The sequence below is a fragment of the Emys orbicularis genome, chromosome 7 (assembly GCF_028017835.1).
Source record: "Emys orbicularis isolate rEmyOrb1 chromosome 7, rEmyOrb1.hap1, whole genome shotgun sequence".
NCBI lineage: Eukaryota > Metazoa > Chordata > Testudines > Emydidae > Emys > Emys orbicularis.
The window spans coordinates 53685485-53707373 of NC_088689.1; the positions used below are offsets into that span (position 1 = coordinate 53685485).

The following is a 21889-nucleotide window of genomic DNA, read 5'->3' on the forward strand; positions in this document are numbered from 1 at the left end:
AAATAAGTAAGTTAAGAAGCATGCATTATTTACATAGCCAACTATAGTATTTTTCAACCAGAGGATGACATTATTATAATGAAGAACTGGTGTGGGCATATGGTTTTGGTAAAGAAGAAAAACATAATGAGGTCACCATGTTAAGCATATTAAGTAGTTATAAAGTAACTGCTCCCTTAAAAATATATATTTTAGTGGCTTAGCCAAGCAGAAAATTAATGAACTACCCTTTTATCTCTGGAAACAAGTTCAAATCCTAATTTATTCCCAATGTAGCTTTTAGCTAACTGGAGCTCCAGTACCTTCTAAGTTACTAGTGGGAAGTGGCCCTATACCATCACATAACGTGACAAGATTAGAAGACCTCTCCAAGGAAGCCCAGGAGTCTTTCTAAAAGAGATACTTTAGCTCAACAAGCAATTATGGACTTAATGAAAGAATCGCTTGATGAAATTCTATGGCCTGCATTATGCAGGAGGTGAGAATAGATGATCACAATGTTCCTAACTGGCCTTAAAATCTATTAATCAGTACAGGAAAATGTTACAGGTTAGAGTAAGGAGCACTGTGGCTGAAATTCACCCCTGTGCAGAGGACCAGTACAAGTCCCAGGCATTGTATTGGTCATGTGCACGGAGGTGAATTTCAGCCTGGGTGACTGTTTGAGACTAGCACACAGTCTCAGTATGCAATTCTCTAAACTCCTGATTTTAATGAGCATCAACAAAGTCACACAAAAACATAAAAGTCCTCCATCTCTCTTCTCTTGCTTATGCAGCTGGTCAGCCCAAGTAGATGACACAGAATTAAAAGAGATAAAGCAAAATTATGGGAGGGAACAACCAAATATCCTATCACAGCATTTTTATTTTGAGTATTTTGTCTCCTGAACTCAAATAGGATCATACCAAGACAGTCACCACTTTCAATGTCAGTCCTTGTAAGTCACTGCCCAGACGCCGTTCTTGTAGGCTGCCATTCAGTCCCTTTTCAGAGTCCCATGTTGCCAACTACAAATGGAAATAATACAGTGAGTATGAAGGCAATATTAGGCATGTACATTTTTAACATTCACCTAAAATACTTTAACAGCAATTTGACTGAATGGTTATATTCAAAAACAGTAGAGAGTAAAAAAGGGGAGGGGCGGGAGAGAATGAGGCATTTTTGCTCCCCATTAGTGTCTGGATAATGATGAGTGAAATTTAAGAGGATAAAAATGCCCAAGTACTTTGGCTGAATGTGTTTTCTTCAATACATCTCACAATAACTCTGCTTTGTTATCTACAGTACTTGTCATATCATTTCACCTAAGTCACTTTGACAAGACTTTTCTTTTTGGCAAGTTTCTATTGCCTCATCATCAGCAAGATTACCTGTGGTCTCACCACTGCTCCCTCTCTGTTCTCATTCTCTGCCTATACTTCAACCCATTCCCCACTGCTCATCAAATGCAGTTCCCTTCTCTGGTGCACAACCCTGTATCTCATCAATAAGTAGTAAATGCTTGATATTGTTGGCATCATAAGGAATGGACTCCCCTTCCATCTATATGAGAATGGCTCTTCAGCTCCTATCTAAAGACTTATTTCCTCTCCTTGACCTAGAACTCCCTACCCTCTCGCTAATAAAACAATCACATCCATTTCTCTCAAATGCCAAGGTTGCTGAAGATCAAATATCTCCTAAGCTTTAAAATAAGTTATAAACCTGGTGTATGCACCCTGCTTAACCCCAGCCCTGCAATATTTATTGATGCTACTTTTGTCAGTATATCTAAATGCATTAGTTTTCAATTAAATATGATACAGCACATCAAACTAAATTGTACTGCATTTTCTGACAAGAAGTCTAATGTGGTTGTCAGCCTCAGAAGACCTATTGGATTTTTCACAGTGAATTCTCTCTTTTTAGTCAGTAGCAGACTGTTCCTTTTACCCTAGAATGGAATCCATGAAATTGTTTTGTTCTTGGACGGAAATAAGTGATATTGAGGTCAAATCTCTTGTGTCTGTCATCAGCCCTTCACTTAGAGATATGTAGGCCAGTATTTATGCTGCTAGCTGTAGGCATACCCCTTAGAAATTAAACGTAGGCCAGAGAACTCTAAAATGTGGCTTCTTCCAGTTGGGTATCCTTAGTGTAAAGAGTCAAACCTTTCCTGAGAAGGAATGTATTTTGCTGATAATGCCTCTGGCTAAGAGTCCTACGAGACTGACTTCTGTTACTTTAATTTTATCATTCACCCCCAAAAGTTGGACCAACACACAACAAATAATGGGGGACCACATAACAAATCCTCAGCCAGAGCTTTGGATACAGTGAGTACATAAAAATAATAATCTCACAGATCCATCTTAGTTTGATGATTGATTGGTCATAGGAATGAAATGGGCACTAGAGTTACTGTAGGTTTCACAACAAGATTCACGTACCTATGAAAACTGGGTACAGTATAGGAAAGTCAGGAATTAGGCTACATCTATTTTAACACGTCTGAGAGTGCTAAGAGGTGGGCGGTATAGGTGGTGTCAAAAGCTACAATGACCCAAACTTGAATGCTCTCACATTGCTATGTCATTTTGGAAATACCACCCTCTGGGTGAAGTAGTAATTCCACTGGGATAGTCTCCTATGAACACCTACAGCCATGGCCAGTGGAATTTAACAGGAAAGTTCAATTTTAAATTTAATGTCATATATTTGCTCTCAAAATAAATCTAAATAAAAAAAACAAATAGGAAAAATCCTTATCATTTAACAAAGCAGGCCAGATCCTCAACAAATATAAAACAGCATAGCTTAATTGACTGAAAAGGAGCAAGTCCAATTTCACCAGTTGAGAATCTGGATATTTATTCAAAGCTAGGAAGCAAAACACAACCCTGTATTACTCACCATCTTCTGTTTCAATGTCTTAGCAAACAATTCCTTCTCCCACCCCTTTTCTCTTCCCCACCTTTAAAAATAGCCTTTACCGGAAGACTAAGATATGAATCATTTGAATATCATCTAAATACAGTCCTCACCAAGGCTGGGAGTTCTCAAAGAGGAGCTGAAAAATATGCCAACATAAATAAGGATTTTTTTTTTTTTGCTTTAGTTTAAAAGGGAAAAGGGGAGAAACTGGCTTCTCATATATTAAATAGGATGAGGTTCAGGGAGGAGGGGAATATGTCTAAATATTTTTATGGTTTCTCTCTATTTCATTTCAGCCTCAACTGCATACTGTTTTGTATGCAGAGGTAAATTTTGCAGTCTATAAAAAGCAAATGATGCAGATAAGGTTGATAAATGGAACATGAGGAAAACCTTTTACCAAAAGGGATTCTTCCTCTGAATCCTTGAGCTTCAGACCATTTCATTTGTTCATAAGTGTGTCAATTTTGACTTCCACTTGTTCTTGTAGACAGAATTTTGTTTATAGGATCAATGAATTTACGGTTATATACACCAGTTCTTGACAGCTGACCTGTCAAGATCAGTCCCTGAAAAACTAATTTCCAGCACTGTTAAACAAAATGAGTGCTGCTGCTATTTGATAAGACAGTTACAGTTTTCATTCTTTGTGGAAATGTGCTATACTTCTACCAGAAATCTGAAGCCAGAGGTTACAGCACAATCATCAATTGATAGGAGATGTATGGCTTCTAAATCTGATTATGACAAACAACTGCTCATAGGATCAGCCACTCGTAGAATAAATTTCATAAACCACTGGTCTCTGGAAAATATATTTGCTGAAGCAATCCAGGGTATTCTTGATTCTCAAGTTATTGAATTGCAGGGTTTGGGCTTCCTGGTTGTGTCTTTAATAAAGCTTTTGGCTTAAAGCCTTCCAGCTAGGCTTTCTTTCTGATTAAGGCTTGTATTGTGCATAGCTATATTACAGACAAATCCTACATTCCCTTCATAAAACAGAAGATCAATCACCACTGAAGCCTAAACTGGAGAAACAGCTACAAAATCCTGATGAAATTATCATTTCTTTGGAAATTCTGGCACAAGGCATGGTGCTAATATTTCTCAGATAGTTGTTGTACTTGTGAGCACATTAGCTGAGAAAATCTTGGAAAGAAACTAACAAGCGTAATTGTATTTTACAACACATAAATGCAGCACATGGTCATGCACACACAGCATATACAACAGTGAAACATTGTTACTAGTTGGTTAATGAACTGTTAATGAAACATTGTAAAGGGTCTGATCCTATAAACTGCTAAAAGGCCCTGGGACATGCTGAGTGCCTTCCACTTCTCCTGACTGTTAGCTCAAATTGCTCAGGACCTCTCAGGAGGCACTTAAATGTTCTGTGCTTGGACTCCATGTGCTTCCATCAATAAGTAAGGAGCCAGATCCTGCTAGTTGCCAATGAGAGATACACACACACAAAAGATTGGCCAGATTGGATCCTATGTTAATGAAGTTCCTGATCTCTCTCAGCCTTACTTGTGTAATTGGTCCTATTCAAGTTAGTAGGGCTGATTGTGCTTTCACACCAGAGACTAACTGAAATAACTCCACTGAAGTCAATGGAGTTACATTGATGTAAAATTGTTGAGTAAGAACAGAATCTGAGCCAATGAGACTGCTCATAATAACAGTGTTAAGTCACGTAAGTAACATTAGCATGGATTGTACATGGATTATAAGTACATTATGTCTTATATGATCAATAGTATATAGTAGCAAAGACATACATTATCCATAAATGGCAATATGATTATATAACTATTTGCTTATGCATCAACTGCCATTGCAAATGCATTTTCTTTAAGAGCAGTACTTTGATATAAATTTTACAGCTATGTTCAGTAAGCCATTTATAATTAAATCCACAGCCATTTCAGTGAAAAAATGCAGACATACTACTGACAATTAGACAGTAAACATTTACTAAACCTCATATAATCAAGTGCGTGTAGAAATAAATGTCTATAATAATCAGTTATAATTCAATGCACTAGATCCTTAAATTAACAGATTTAAGTGGAAAAATATGTATTTTATCTTTTCTACTAAAAGATGAAAATTGTCCCTTGCATCTATCAAGCAAATATAGCTGAAAAATTGAAAGTGACATAAAAAGTGAATATTTATATTTATACCACATCAGTAACTAAGACCACCCACATCTATATTATTTAAGTTTAGGATACAGTAGTTACTGTCAAAATAATCTGTGCCACTATCATTTTACTCTCCTATTAGATATGACATCACCTAACATGATCTACTTTTCAAAGAAAATGTGGTCCCTTAGCAAATAAAACCTTATCATTTTTAACAGAAGCACATTAATTGCTTGAAGGGGTTTGCATTAACCAAAAGCATAGATCTTCAATCCTGCCAAGAGGTAGCAAAACCTTGCTTGGGAACTCCTTTGTAGCATAAAGACCTTTGGGGACTTTTAGCACTAGGAAGAAAGCAAAAGAGAGGAATGTGTGTCAGGCAGTCATTTCTCAGAGCATGAGACATGGACCTCTAGTTCAATGCAAACTATGTTTCCTAGAAATGTGGAAGCTCAGTCCAAGCATGGAGACAGATAAACTAGTCCATCCTATCCCCAGTCAACCTGATTAAAGTTAACTGAAATGGACTCCTAAGCCCATTGCAATTCCAATACAATACATTTTTGTATTTTATGGCAAGGGAGTAGGTATCAGAATATTTTAAAAATCTTCTTGTGATAAATTAATTTATTTACATGTTGGACCACTCTGGTTAACATTGCCAGTCATTTATTGTACAGCCAAGTTAGACGGATCATTTGGAAGGTTTCTTGTGTCTTCCTCTCAAGCATCTGGTACTGGTCATTGTCAGAGATAGGATACTGGCTAAGACTTGACAAGTGAGCACATGTTACTGTGTAACACCACCTGCTCATGTTGCAACAGATTTACTTTTAAATATTATTATATACTGATTTCATTTTACGATACCTTTGTGTTAAAGATGTAGCCTGCTTCTGAACATCCACATAGTTGGAATCTCAGTATTCAATGGATGGGTATAATCAGTTTAAGACAGATACTGTAACAAGGGAAGAAGAGGTAGAAGGTGGGCACTATATGGTCAAAAGCCTTTATCCTGTCTGTGAGGTAAAATCGGACAATGACAAGTTCGCTGCTGGGATAATTTGGTTGAGAATTCCATCAGGAATGAAGTAAAGGAGAAACACAGTGCACCTCTGCCTCTGATTAATAGGACTGGAAGACAGCAAGAGCCAAGCATTCCTGGATCAGCTCCTGAGGTGCTTGAGAACTAAGAAACCATACTAATGGGGGACTCTCACTGCCCAGGCAAACAGAAAAAAACACCTCAAAGCAGTTCTTAGACTACGTGAAGGACAATTTTATGATCCAGAAAGCAGAAAACCCAACCAGAAGAGAAGTCATGTGATACAAATAGAGCTGATTAAGGACACGACAATAATAGTGACAGTTAGTTTCATTCACTGTGAGATATATGAATTCAACATAGGATGGAACAGCTATATAACCCACTGGTCAGCATATACTATCCCCTCTTTGCGCCCACTCCACAGAAGGTATGAGTCTGTTACAGATGCCAGCTACAGAACGTGGCTCTTTAGTTCAAACTGTGGAGACTCATGCTACAAACTCTAAGAGCTGGATTTTCTAAGATATTTAGGCACCTAAAGATAAGCATGCAGGGTTAGCTCCAGCCACGGGATTTAGATTCTGCATTGCAAGGCCTAGCGTTTAGGCACTCTGCCACCTAATGGAATCCACAGCACTGACCTAGATGTCCAGGCTCCCTGTACAACACACGGGGAGCACTGGGTGCCTGAGAATGGGATTCACAAAAGGCTGCAAACTGAGCATGAGCTGTTTAAACTAGCCAATACGAAATGCTAAGGAGAGGGGTGTGACCTAAGCCCTGCTCCTCAGAGAGAGTCAGTCACCTAACAGGAGGCACCTCCTTCTGCTTGGGATTCACAGCAGCGAAAGCTCTTCCAGAGTCAGGGGCCTGAGACAAGTCATCCCTTCCTCACAAAAGATAGCCCAGCTCAGTGGTCAGAGCACTCTTGCAAGATTTGGGCAATCTTCAGCTTCTCATTCTGCCTGATGTGGAGCAAGAAATTGACCCCAGAAACTTCAGCTCCCATCTCTCAGGTGAGCAAGTCATCCAGAATACCCCATAGCTCAGTGATTAGCGCACTCATCTGAAAAACCCAGATTACAGTCCCTGTTGCAATTAATGTGGGATATGCAGGCCACTGAATCACATGGAGGAAATCTTTGTTGCAGTCTGGTTGATCCACAAGACAGTCCACTTGGCATGGCAAGGGGCCTGCAAAAAAATTGCTCAGCCATTCAGTAAATCCTCAGAGCAGGGAAGAGAAATCATGTAAATGTGTTCTCTGCCACTCCAGTGGTCTTTTGCTGATTCTGGCCGCCATATCTTTCCCGAGTAAGCCCTTTAGAGGCAGTGAGTTGCTCTCGCAGAGCAACTTCTGCAGGGAAAGATGGAGGACTAAGGAAGAGAGTACTGTACAGGAACTGCCATGCTAATGCATGGTTCCCTGCCACAATTCTGTAATGTATCTGACAGAGAGCACTGTGTTCCTATCCAAGAGAATGATGCGTGCTAGCACTGTTATTGCAGTGTAAATGGGCCCTTAGAGTGTGAATTCTTCAGGGGAAAGAATGTAGCTTATTCTGTTTTAAAGTGCTGTGCAAATTTATGGTGCTATATAAATGATAATAAAACATTTCTAGAGAATAACTGAAGCATGAGCATTAAGCAGCATGACTTTATAATGAACAAATCATTCTAGACAAACTTGATTGCTTTTTTTGATAGAATTGCAAAATTAGTAGCTAACAGGAAAGAAGATGGCATACAATACCAGTATCTAAATGTAAGTAGTGTACTTCAGTCGGTGTCTCCTGAAATCTTACCTTGCACCATTTGAATTAATTTCCTGTGGAAAGGCAATATCATATGGCTTACAAACTACCTGATGAACCACAGTCAAGGGGAACAATCAAGAGTGATGTATCAAGTTGAAAGGAGGTATCTAGTGGATGCTTCAGGGGTCAGTGTTCAGGTCTAGTCTTATTTAACAGCATTATTAATTATTTGGAACAGGGAATAAATAGCACATTACTAAAATGTGCCGATATTACCAAATTACAAGGTATTGCAAACACAAGTGAGGATAGAAAAATAATATGAAGAGAGAAGGAGCAGTTAGAAATATGGGCATGAAATAATTTGTCTTGGAAAAATGCAAACTAATACCTCTGGGGGAAAAGAATCTAACACACAGATATGCAAGTGGAGGGAGAAACCTGGCAACAAATGTCAAAGAGATGCATGGGGTGAAACTGGACAGCAAATGAGTGAAGAGTTTGCAATGTGATATGGCTGCAATATTGCCAATGTGATATTGGGCTGTTAAGTGGAGGCAGCACATGGTAAATTGCCCAGGAGACAGTCCCTCTCTCTAAGTAACTGTGGTGCGGCCACACTCATAATATTGTGCTTAGTTCTGGGAAAATCAATAGCAGGAAGAGGTAGAAATATTGGACAGAGTTCAAAGGAGAGCAACAAAAAATATTAGAGGGCTGATGGAACTGGCTTATCCAAAAAGATTAAAGGAACTAACCAAGTATAGCTAGGCTAAGAACAACTAAGTGTATAGCTACACTGAAGCTGGAGGTTTAATTTCCAGCTCACGTAGCTGTACATGTGCTAGCTATGATGAAACTAGAATGTTAAAAATAGCGGTGTAGCCACAGCTTCATGGGCTTATCTGACACCCTAGCTATGCAGCTGGACAGCTAAATCCATCATGCTCCTGCACTGCCATGGCTACAAGTTATTTTTAGCATGCTAGCTCAATCAAAGCTAGCATACGTACAACTAGCCAAGCGAAAATTACATCTCCAGCTGCAATGTAGACATACCTTAAGACATGCAGGAAATGTATACATACCATAAAATAATAATGACTATTACTACTTTGAATCTATATAATGACTTTCTTATGAGGATCCAAAACATTTGCAGTTTGCAAACAAACAAAAACTCATTAAGCTTTGCTACAGACTTTGAGATAAGAAAAGGACATAGAGAGATCAATTCACCAGTGCTGAAATGCAAACTTTGTGTGATGGAACATGTAACAATGTACAGCAACAGTTTAAGGTCTCGATCCCGCAAACATTTTTGTATGTTCTTAATTTAACACACATGACTAGTACCACTGAAGACTATGGGATTACTCAGCTGTAAAGTTAAGTATGTGCATAAATGTTTGCCAGATAAGAGTCTAAGACAGGAAGTAAAGAAGGACATCATGTTCAAGTGAAGATGAAGGAGAGATTTAAATAGGTAAAATGTAATTACTTGAGTTGGAATTTGGTCAGGAAACATAGATATAAACCCCTATTCTTTAGAAAACCATACAGCAAATGGCCAGGACTTAGATTCTATATCTCATCTGAAAGACAATACTTCTAGCAACATCAGGCCCACAAACCATGCAAGGGAGTTGGTTGAATATGGGCACAGAGAGAAGAGTGAATGACCCACTGAATTGCCACCACAGAGATATTCCTAGGAGATCTTTCATTCAAGTACTGATGCAGCACAGTTCTGCTTCATTGTGGGAACAGAATGGATCATAGTGCAAAGCAGTATATTTGTAGGTTGTGAACACCAAGAATGGAGATAAATGTTTTAGGGTGGTCAAACAGCTAAAATCTGGTGTAAAGGGATGAAATTAAGTAAAGACAATTTGTGGATTAGTATTAGAAAGATCTCTTTGACAGTAAAATAATTTAGAGTATGGAATGGTGCTCCCATTGCATTTAAAAAAATAATAGACACATCATTAGAAAAGATATCATAAGGTGCAATCACCATTGTCCTGGGGAAGTTCTGGTGTTCTAATAGGGCTTTTTAACTCTAATGTTTGGAGATTCTCCGGGAGCCTCTTTGAAAGCACTGGGCCACATTCTGTTCTCTGTTATACTGGTGTAAAATCACTGAAGTCAATGGAGTTAATCTGGATTTACCTTTGTATGATACAGAACAGAACCTAGCCCTACTATATTTATGGTTTGTTATTGTAGGGGAGTAAAATGTTACAAAGTCAGATGCAGTAATTGTCAGATGAAATCATTAACCAAATCTAAATTTAGTAAAATGCCTTGTTGCCTTGAAAGCCAATTGTTTTGAATAGTAAAGAGAGCTCTGTGATATAAAACAAGTAGTATAATCAGTAGTATACTTATATCAGAGGAAGCCATGACAGCCCTGTACAGTGAGCTATAGAGGCTGCTTACAATATTTGTGATCGGTATATCACACACAGAATACACATAAACCTAAGCCAGTGGCTGTTTATATTTCCTGTAACTGATATATATCACAAGGGACAAAGTAATCTATTTATTGACACTATCCAGTCACAGAGATATCTTCAGTTGTGTATTGTGGATGTGTCATCCCACCTGTGTTACATATTCATGGATCTACATGTTGCTTATTATTTGTATGCTCCCATGCTTCCAGTGGGGTGGCAGATCCATTGTTGTGCTACAAGATAGGAAAAATGAAACATCACCATGACCAGATAGTTGAAGCAGGATGATCAGATACTGCAACACAGAAACAAAAGCAACCCAAAACCAGTAACTATTAATGATCCTGCAGCTGCTTTGAATACCGAAGAAACACATCCATGCCCAATGCTTTGACCAAAGCTTGAGCAAAATGTTATAAGGGGCACCAAATACACACTAAATAGAAAGAGTAACCAAGCAGAAGTGACAAGGTAAATGGAGCCTGTTAATTCTAGTGATATAAATGTATAAATATGCCATCTCCACCTCTGATAGAATAAATTGCCTCAATTAATACTACTCTTTATAGGAACAGTGACAGCAACATGCTAATGCTGGTGAAACAGAGGAAATTAGTGGGGGACATTGGCTGCCGCGGCAACGTAGGTACTGAGTAAGATACAGTATTTAATAAAGCAATCATAACAGTGAGGAAAACAGTATGAAAAAGAACATTATGCTCTAGTGGCTTTTGTGTATAATATTGGCAACTATTGCATTGCCACAAGAGTTTTGTATCCTATTTCCATAACAGAGTAAATCAAAGGTACGGAAATCAGCGTGCAAAATACATTAAATGTTTTTATTCCTTACTAGTTCCAACATGTGTTTGTAATGTAAAAATAGAAGAGTCCCCCTTTTTGTGCTCTTCACACCTTCCATCCATCTCATCCACTTAATAGTGAACAACATCATATAATGGAACAACACTGCTGCTTAATTATCTGGTAGGGTTGCTGTGACATAACAAAATGTATACTCTGCCCACCAACCTCACTTCCTGAGCTTGAGCATTCTGCTTCCAAATACCCGAGAGAGACTACCAGATCAGATACAGAGCAACTGGGAATCAAACGCAGATCTCTACATGGTATTGCTGACTACCAATCTTTATGGCCAGCCACCTCTCTGTACATAAGTTTAAAAATGATAAAGAATCATAATAATTAGACCAAGCCACATGGAAAATTTATTTGTGAAGGCACTAAGAGGTTGACTGAGAAACAATTCAAAATTGCCTCTTGAAAGTACATTAACCATTTGGAAAGCAAAGTAGCTCTCCTATCTCCTTTCACAATTGCATAGGATATTAAAACAAACACATTGTTGTCCAATCTACATATAGCAGGTGCTTGAAGTCAAAATGAATTCTGCAAATTCTGCATGCTGCTATCAAACTGGGAGAGGGAAGGTAGATGTGCACCAGAGTTGCTTTTTGTGGACAAAACAACATCTACTGCACCTGCCATTTCTAATTATCAGTGGATTATAATGAAAAAAAAACCCATTTCACACAGATAGACTTTTTATATAGCTGCCAAATAGATACTCTGTTATCTGTGGAGAAGTGAAATGGGGAAGCTATTTTGTGAAAAATAGGAAATTGGAAAAGTTGAAACTAACAATATATATATACACACACACAAGTTCTATTCTCTATAGATTTTCACGTCACCCTCATGACCCTAGTATCTGAGCACCTTCCAACCATGATATCCCAATTATAATCCCCTATGCTGAAGAGGAAAAGGGAGAAGGGGGCTGTAGCTATAAAATACTAAATATTTGGTATCTCTTCCAAACTCTTCACATATAAACTTTGCACTGGTGCAATTAATCAAATAATTGCAACTGGTTATGTCAAAACGTCTGCCATTTCTGGCAGTCAGTCACTATTTTTTTAAATAATACTAGGAATATCTTTTTGAGTTCTCATTCTGTTATATATGCAAGAAGTTCTTTTCTTCTCTGTCCATAGCTGAACTTTTCAGTTGCGTAGTTCAGTGGACAGTCCATTCTGCCACCAGGTCGGAGACTTGGGTTGAAGGAGAACTGAGCAGTGGCACCTTACATTATTGCTGGATTCACAACATGAGGGGACAATTGGAGTTTTCACCCAAATTATTTGCTACAGGAGGACTAAAGTCTATCTCCCTGTGTGCAAGGCCCACATCTGAAGAAAATACAACATGAATATTTCTCTGGGAAGATACTCTAAATTTTATTTGGCCCAGATATGAATGAGAGATACCCATCTCTCTCAGTGATTAGTGGGATGTTTCACACCATCCTGTCTAGTAGTCAGCCCAAAAGAGAGTTATGCAACTCCCTGACTGATGGCAGACTAATAAAAACTAGATTTCTAACCCCAACAGGAGCAAAGGGTGAACCGTAACCTCAAGATTAAAAAAATAATAATCTGACCTTAATAATGATGTCCTATCTAACCCGCACTCTTTCCAAGTTTCTAGTCACAGAATAAAAATATAAGCCAAAGTGTGGTCAGCTTGAGAAAGAAAAAAACGGTTACTTACCTTCTGTAACTGTTGTTCTTCGAGATGTGTTGTTCACATCCATTACACATTAGGTGTGCGCGTGCCGCGTGCACGAACGTCGGAAACTTTTTCCCTCAGCGGCTCCCGTCGGGCCTGCAAGGTCTCCCCTCCCGCCAGAGCGGCGCCCCGCTCTCGCGTATATATATCCCTGCCGGCCCGACCCTCCCTCGGTTCCTTCTTGCTGGTGACTCCGACAGAGGGGAAGGAGGGTGGGAAGCGTAATGGACGTGAACAACACATCTCGAAGAACAACAGTTACAGAAGGTAAGTAACCGTTTTTTCTTCTTCGAGTGATTGTTCACGTCCATTACACATTAGGTGACTCACAAGCTTACCATTGGAGGAGGGTAGGAGTCAAGGAATAACTGATTGAAGCACAGCCCTGCCGACAACCGCATCCTCTCTGGTCTGATGATGGATCGCGTAGTGGGCTGTGAACGTATGCACCGACGACCAGGTGGCTGCTTTGCAGATTTCCTGGAGCGGAACCTGTGCCAAGAAAGCCGCCGAGGACACTTGGGCCCTAGTTGAGTGAGCCCTGATCTCCGGGGCTGGTACGTTGGCGAGCTCGTAGCACGTGCGTATGCAAAGCACAATCCATGCCGACAAGCATTGCGTCGAGATAGGTTGGCCCCTCATTCGCTCCGCAACGGCGATGAACAGCTGAGTTGATTTGCGGAATGGCCTGGTTCGTTCTAGATAAAATGCCAAGGCCCGACGGACATCAAGGGTATGCAGGCTGCGGTGGCTTGGGTCCGTATGGGGCTTGGGGAAGAACACCGGTAAACAAATGTCCTGTCCCATATGAAAATGCGTGACCACTTTTGGAAGGAATTTAGGGTGCGGTCTCAGTTGCACCTTATCCTTATAAAAAACTGTATAAGGAGGCTCCGAAGTGAGGGCTCTCAATTCCGATACCCTCCTAGCCAATGTGATGGCCACAAGAAACGCTACCTTCCATGAGAGGTGCAGGAGGATGCAAGAGGCTAGGGGTTCAAAGGGCGGCCCCATGAGTTTAGTCAGGACCAGGTTGAGATTCCACGCAGGGACCGGTGGGCGTGAGTAGGGAAATACCCTCTCCAACCTCTTGAGGAATCGGACTACTGTGGGGTTGGAGAACACCGAAACCCCCAACTCCCCAGGGCGGAACGCCGATATGGCGGCCAAATGCACCTTAATTGAGGCGGGGGCGAGCCCTTGATGCCTGAGGTGTAGCAAGTAGTCCAGAATCGATGGGATTGAGGCCTGCAGAGGCTGGATGTGAAGAGGCTCACACCAGTGGGAGAACCATTTCCATTTGGCAAGGTAAGTCGCTCTTGTGGAGGGTTTCCTACTACCAAGGAGGATTTGCTGGACCTGATGGGAGCACTTGTGCTCCATATCGTTCAGCCAGAGAGAAACCACGCCGTGAGATGTAGCGACAGTAGGTTCGGGTGGAGTAGGCGACCTTGGTCTTGCGTGATGAGGTCGTGATGGAGGGGGAGGGCTATCGGAGTGGTCACGGACAGTTCCAACAGGGTCGTGAACCAGTGTTGGCGTGGCCACGCCGGGGCGATGAGGATGACTGTCGCCTTCTCCCTGCGGGTTTTGAGGAGGACCCTGTGGATGAGCGGGAATGGGGGGAAGGCATACCTCAGGCTCCCGCCCCACGGCATTGCAAAGGCGTCTGCCAATGAGCCCGGACTGTGGTTCTAGAACAAACAAAACTGAGGGCATTGGCTGTTGTCCTCGGTGGCAAAGAGATCCACCTGGGGAAACCCCCACCTCCGGAAGATTAAACGCAGGACGTCCTGTCTCAATGTCCACTCGTGCATGTGATAGGACCGGCTGAGGCGGTCCGCTAACCCGTTTTGGACCCCCGGGAGATATGTCGCTAGTAGGTGGACTGAATGGGCTATGCAGAAGTCCCAGAGGAGGAGTGCCTCGTGATAGAGGGGAGAGGATCGGGACCCGCCCTGCTTGTTTATGTAGAACATGGCGGTGGTGTTGTCCGTCAGAACCGACACGCTGTGGCCTGCTATGGTAGCGTGAAAGGTCTGGCAGGTGAGGCGAACCGCCCTCAGCTCCTTCAGGTTGATATGAAGCAACTTTTCTTCCCTGGACCACAAGCCCTGAGTGCGCAGGTCCCCCAGGTGCGCCCCCCAACCCAGGTCCGACGCGTCTGTTACTAACGTCAGAACGGGTTGTGGGGTGGCGAAAGGGACCCCCGCGCAAACCTGCTGCCGATCGAGCCACCAACAGAGGGCGTTCGACACCCGAGCCGGGATCATCACAACCAGGTCTAAGGGGTCTCTGCCGGGGCGATATGCTTGGGCCAGCCATAACTGTAGCGGCCTGAGTCTTAGGCGGGCGTGTCCGACTACATGGGTGCAGGCTGCCATGTGCCCCAAGAGTTGTAAGCAACATCTGGCCGTGGTCGTGGGGAATTGCTGGATGGAGCTCACGGCCTTCTGAATGGCCAGGAACCGCGGAACGGGCAGACTCGCCCGTGCCGCCACTGAGTCCAGGACTGCCCCTATGAAGTCCAGCCTCTGCGCGGGGACCAGCGATGACTTGGGTTCGTTGACCAGTAGACCGAGTTCGTGGAACACCTGTAGTGTCAATGCCACATGGGAGCGAACCTCGGCCTCCGAGCGGCCCGCAAGGAGCCAGTCGTCCAAGTATGGGTAGACGCGCATCCTTCTTTTTCGAAGAAAAGCTGCCACCACCGACATGCATTTCGTGAATACGCGCGGGGCTGTTGCCAGGCCGAAGGGCAAGACTGTAAATTGGAAATGGCGCTGGTTGATAGTGAAGCGCAGGAACCGCCGGTGGGCCGGGCGGATGGCGATGTGAAAGTAGGCATCTTTCATATCGAGGGCAGCGTACCAATCTCCCGGATCCAGGGATGGAATAATAGTACCAAGGGAGACCATACGGAAACGTGGTTTGAGCAAGTATTTGTTTAGCTTGCGTAGGTCCAGGATAGGACGGAGGCCCCCTTTCACTTTGGGAATGAGGAAGTATCTGTAATAGAACCCTTTCCCCCTAAGGTCCGGAGGAACCTCTTCCACTGCTCCTACTGTGAGGAGGGTCTGCACCTCCTGCATAAGGAGTTGCTCGTGAGAGGGGTCCCTGAAGAGGGACGGGGATGGAGGGTGGGAGGGAGGGGGCGAGGAAAACTGAAGGGTGTAGCCTGCCTCCACCGTGCATAGGACCCAGCGGTCCGATGTTATACGTGACCAAGCACGGTAAAAATGAGACAGGCGGTCTCTGAAACACAGAGGGGGGTCCGGAATAGAAGTTGGTACTCTGTCCTCGATCGCAGCTTCAAAACCCCTGTTTGTTTCCCGGCTGTGGCTTGTTTTGGCCCTGATTTTGGCCCTGGTTAGGCGTGTTGTTGCGTCTACGCCTGTTAACCCTGCCCCTCCTGCGGTACGGTTCCTGTCTAGGATGAGGGTGGTACTGTCTCTGTGGAGGTTGGGGCTTGAAGGGTTTCCTCTGCGTCACTGGGGTGTGCATCCCCAACGACTTGAGGGTGGCTCGAGAGACCTTGAGGCTATGCAGCCTGGCATCCGTTTGGTCCGAAAACAAGCCCGATCCCTCGAACGGAAGGTCTTGTATGGTGTTTTGCACCTCTGGGGGAAGGCCGGAAGCCTGTAGCCATGCCGAGCGCCTCATTACCACACCTGACGCGATTGTCCGGGCAGCTGCGTCCGCGGAGTCCAGGGAGGCCTGTAGAGAGGTTTTGGCTACCGCCTTCCCTTCATCTACTATGGCCGCAAACTCAGGTTGGGCGCCCTGAGGCAGGGATTCCTTAAACTTGGAGACTGATGCCCAAGAATTGAAGTTGTGTCTGTTCAGAATCGCTTGCTGGTTAGCGATCCTCAACTGGAGGCCCCCGGACGAGTAGACCTTTCTCCCAAATAAGTCTAGGCGTTTCGCCTCCTTGGCCTTGGGGGCCAGGGCTTGCTGGCCATGTCGCTCTCTTTCGTTGACCGCAGAGACGACCAGCGAAGAGGGAGTTGGGTGAGAGAAGAGGAAGTCGAACCCTTTAGAAGGGGCGAAGTACTTCCTCTCCACGCCTTTTGCAGTTGGTGCACTGGAGGCCAGCGTTTGCCATACTGCTTTGTAGTTGGACTGGACCGTTTTTATGAGCGGGAGCGCGATCCTGGAGGGGCCCTCAGGGCTTAAAATGTCGACCATGAGGTCCTCCTGCTCTACCGTCTCCTCCGCCTGCAATCCCAAATTGAGGGCTACTCGGCGGAGCAGTTCCTGGTGCGCCCGATGGTCAATCGGGGGAGGGCCGGACACTGTTGTGCCCGCCACGGCTTCGTCTGGCGAGGAGGAAGAGGTCAGGGCCTTTTGCGCGTCTTCCTCCTCCTGCAACTCCTCATCAGCTGGGCGCTCCTCTGGAGACCGCCCTACGGCGTGGGTCTGAGACGGTGCCGAGCTCGGTGCCGAGTCTGCCCTTTCTCGGTCCGGCGGTCTGGAGACCGTGGCCTCCTTGTGCGAGGGAGGGCGCCACTGCGGAGAGCGGGACCAGTGTCCCGAGAGGCCCGATCTCGAGGTCCTGGATGGGGGGCCTTGCTGATGGTAGGCCCAAGGGGTCAAGAACGGCCAGTGCCCGGGCTGTCCCCACTGCGGATGCCAAGAGGCTTTGTGCTCCCTACTGGCCTGTGCCCTGTGGGCATATTTATTGGACCGGCCCGAGTCTACGTCCGAAACCACGGACGGTGATCTGGAAGGCCACGGTGGTGCCGTGGAACAGTGCCGATCCAGGGTCGGTGAGTGGTGTCTCCGTGACCGTGATCGGGAGTAACGTCTTGCCGACCTGGACCTGGATCGGTACCGGTGCCCTCGGGACCGGGAACGACTGCAGGTGGCCGGTTCCGGGGATCGCGTGAGTGACACGTCCCGGTGTCGACTAGAGCAGGGCTGCTGGGTTGGTGCCGAGCGCTTACTGCTGCCCGCCGGTTGTGCGGCTCTCTGCGCGGAGGGAAGTCGGGAGTCCACCGAGGCGGAGCTCGACCGGGACCGGCGCCGTGAACGGTGCCGAGATGGCGACCGTGATGGGCGCACCATTGCCGGCTTGCCTCTGGATGGCAGTCTCGGCAAATTGTCCTTGGCTTGGCGGGGGCCCTCAGCGGACAATTCAATGAGGTCCTTTGCTGCCTCAAATGTGTCCGGGGTGGAGGGTTGCTCCAGAAGGCCCTCCAGCCCTTCCTCCTCACTCGACGCGCCTATCCCGGGGCTCGACGGGCCCTTCGGCACCGGAGCCACTGACACCGGGATCTGTGCTGGGGCCGCAACGGCCTTAGGCGCACTTGAGGTCTTCGCGGGCGCCACCCTCTTATGCGGGGAACGTCCTCGGGCCTTGGGTTGGCCCTTTGATTTCGCCAGCGAAGACGACCGGTGCCGGAGGCGGTCCCGCTGAGTCGGTCCCGAGGGCTTAGGGTGCCCCACTGGTGCCGGATCACGGACCGATGCCGGGGCACTCCGCACCGAGGTTGACGGTGCCGTCGAAGTGGAGGGCTGCAGCGCCAACTCCATGAGCAGCTGCTTAAGGCGAAAGTCTCTCTCTTTCTTAGTCCTAGGCTTGAAAGCCTTACAGATCTTGCAGCGCTCCTTCTGGTGTGCTTCCCCCAGGCAACAGTGACACGAGTCGTGTGGATCGCTCAATGGCATAGGCCTGCGGCACGTGGCACAAGCCTTGAAGACTTGGGCGTGCGGCATGCCCCGCCGCCCAGGGCCGGTGCCGGGGTTGACCAAACACCTAACACAAAGAAGTTTAAGTCTTTCTAAAGAACTGATAACTGCTAAGCTTAACACTAACTACTAAAGAACTGATAACTGTCAAGATAACACTAATTACTACGCTAAGGGACACTCTCAGATGAGAGACAGAGTTGTTCCAACGTCGCCACGGACGGTAAGAAGGAACTGAGGGAGGGTCGGGCCGGCAGGGATATATATACGCGAGAGCGAGGCGCCGCTCTGGCGGGAGGGGAGACCCTGCAGGCCCGACGGGAGCCGCTGAGGGGAAAAGTTTCCGACGTTCGTGCACGTGGCGCGCGCACACCTAATGTGTAATGGACGTGAACAATCACTCGAAGAAGAACAGAAAGATCGGACTGTTGGAAAGTTATCAGTGGGAGGGGGGTAAACTGGGATGTCTGAGATATTTATATCAGATAAACTTCAGGAAAACTCAGGAGTAAATTCCTGGTCTCATAGAAGTCAGTGGCAAAATTCCCATGGATTTCAACTGGACCATGCTTTCACCCAACTTATGGTCTTCTGAAGTTCATCCATTACATTCTCTTCTTGATCCCAATTAATGGGACATAAGCTCCTAAGGGGGAAAAAAAAGAACCCTTCAGTCCCTTTCTCTAATGTTGCAAGCAGTGGAAGATAGACCCATATCTGCACAAAGTTGGAAATCTTATGTTAAGGCTACAAATGCATTCTTAAATTTTAAGTACTTTTCTCCCATTTTTGGCATTCCCCTTTCAAGTCTTGCTGCCTATGGGACTGAACACAACTACATTTAGGTTTTGGGGGCTCTTTTCAACAAAGAAAATAATACAAAGGAAGTCAGGATCATTCTTTAATGGGTAATTAGCTCTCCAAGAAACAAAATAAACATAGACAATATTATTAAAAACACATGAATGTTCATCTGCATTTAATGGTTTTAATTTACAAGAAAAACAATTTAAAGACAGCCTTCAAAAATATATTTTCGCCCTTTGGTTTCGTTGTATACATATAGTGAGTTTTGCAAGCCAATTACCATCAGCCTACACACAAAGCTAATTAGCACTGAATGTACAAATTTGCTATATCTGCAGTTAGTGTTATAATTTCATGATTCCAGCACTATTAAAGCATTTCCAGTGTCCATAACAACATACTTTGGCTGCCTCTATTACTCTTCCTAAAGGCATGCTGGCAACCTTGAGTGATGTGAATTTTAATTACATTTTTTTCTTATTTTTCTTTTCAAAGTCTTTGTCTTTCTTCCACTGTGTTTTTTCCAAGGCATATTTAATGCCTTTTTTAGCCTTTTATAAAATGCCAGCAGTCTTGAACTTATGAGCAAAATTTAGCAGGAGGTAGAGTCACATGAGTAATGTAAACTGTACCCATATAGTTCTGTTAGTTGAAGTGTTTTGGATACTGATGCATTAAGTAAAGGGAGGGGCAGACAGGTTGGGACTCAAGAACCAGGTAAGAAGGGCAGCTGAAAACAGACAGCTGGGGAACTACACAAAGTTGCTGTAGATATAGAGCTGTATTTGGTGGATAAAACACATTGTGAGTTGTTATCCAATACATATTTGTTATGCGCATGGCATATCAATATGCTCTAAATCAAATCAATATGTATAACATGCATGTAATTAATATTGTACACATTAAATCATATATGAATGCTGGGTAGTTATGTTAAATTGCATCACTGTGAGTTATATTATGCCTTTCCCAGAATGCAGTAAACTCTTGTTCACTAGTGCTAACGTATATCCCATCACACTTTGCACAGTTGAATTCCGTCCTTGGACTGACACATACAAAACCTGTCAGAAGTAAGATGCATGAATGGTGTGTCCTGGTATAGTTAGGGAGTGCATTCATGGCCCACTGTTACCTGGTATATGGTATCCAAGACAAAGGTAAGGAAGGTACACTACTTATTTTTCTGTACCGTTGAGACAGGTGGGTGAAATATATATTGCGCTCTAACTTATAAACAACAGTGCTATAAATCTAGGTAGTTTTCACTGCATATTTTCAAAGCACACCTTCTATATATGGTGAACACTGCAAGCCTGCTTCTCAAAAGGAGTAGTATATATGCCTCCTTTTTGTATTGTACTGCTTCGTCTTTGACTAATAAACTGACTAAGCTTGGCTATTTGGTCTCTTAAATATTTTAAATATAGAACTGTAAGTGTAGTCTAATAATTAGCTATTCTTAGTTCTTAAAATGTATTTGTAATGTCTTGGCGACATCCCCTGCAGAATCCTGACCATGGCTTTGAAACTCAGTCTCAGATTTAGGTTAACTAAACTTGAGTTAACTCTGCTCTCCAAAAACCTTTGTGAGGACGGCACATCAGCATGTTGGGACAGGACTCTGAGAAGTTCTTAAGTGTTATGTGAATACCCCAGAGGGCAGACATGATCATTAAAGCTCATTCATGGATTTCAATATCATGCCTTGGTGCTTTCATTTAAGGACCTCCCAATAAACTAGGATAACAACCATATCCTTCAACCTGCTGAGGACCAATTGCAGGACACAATATGTGACAAAGGCCCAAAATGCAGGACAGTCAATCAATTAATAAATAAATAAATTCAGGCAGGAAATGAAGTGCCACGGGATTCATTCCTTTAGTGTAAATAACTCCCTCTGCAGCTGCAGTTTCATGATTTCCCATTTCTGATGTAAACAATTTTCAGCAATAAAAGTGAGGACACACCAAAGCTGTTTGGAACATTGGGACTAAAATGAGTAATACCCCTTCAAACAAGGGAGTACTTGAGAGATATGGATACAGCAATACTGTGCAGATTTATTGCAAATTATCTGAGGAGAAAAGGAACATCATACATTCATTAAATCTTTTTTGAATAACTCTCACCTGACATTCTTCAGTTGCTATGGTGATTATTATCTAGCTGTTTGTACATTTAGAGAACAATCCAGTATTCCTTCTTATGAGAAACAGACTTGCCAATTCAAGAATATCTGTGATGTCCTTTTACAGTAACATAGGTTGGTTTGTTTGTTTCAATGTTTCAGAGAATTGCTCCATCTTGGGAGATTTTCAGGTAAACTCAGACTGTCCCCACCTATTCAGTCTTAAGGAGACAGCTGTGACAAAATATGGTATTTCCTTGATGAGCAAGGACGGAAACTCAGACAGCAGTGCAGAACACACAGACAGGTTCAGACAC

The 21889-nt window shown here is 43.9% G+C and overlaps 1 protein-coding gene across 1 annotated transcript in view; it reads right to left on the bottom strand.

Moving 5' to 3' along the window:
- The window catches only part of GRID1 (glutamate ionotropic receptor delta type subunit 1), an 827754-nt gene that overhangs the window by 85373 nt on the left and 720492 nt on the right, over nt 1–21889 (bottom strand). The window contains exon 9 of the mRNA XM_065407849.1: nt 909–1010. Within this exon, the coding sequence (XP_065263921.1) occupies nt 909–1010 (102 nt within the window). The remainder of the gene's footprint in view (nt 1–908; nt 1011–21889) is intronic.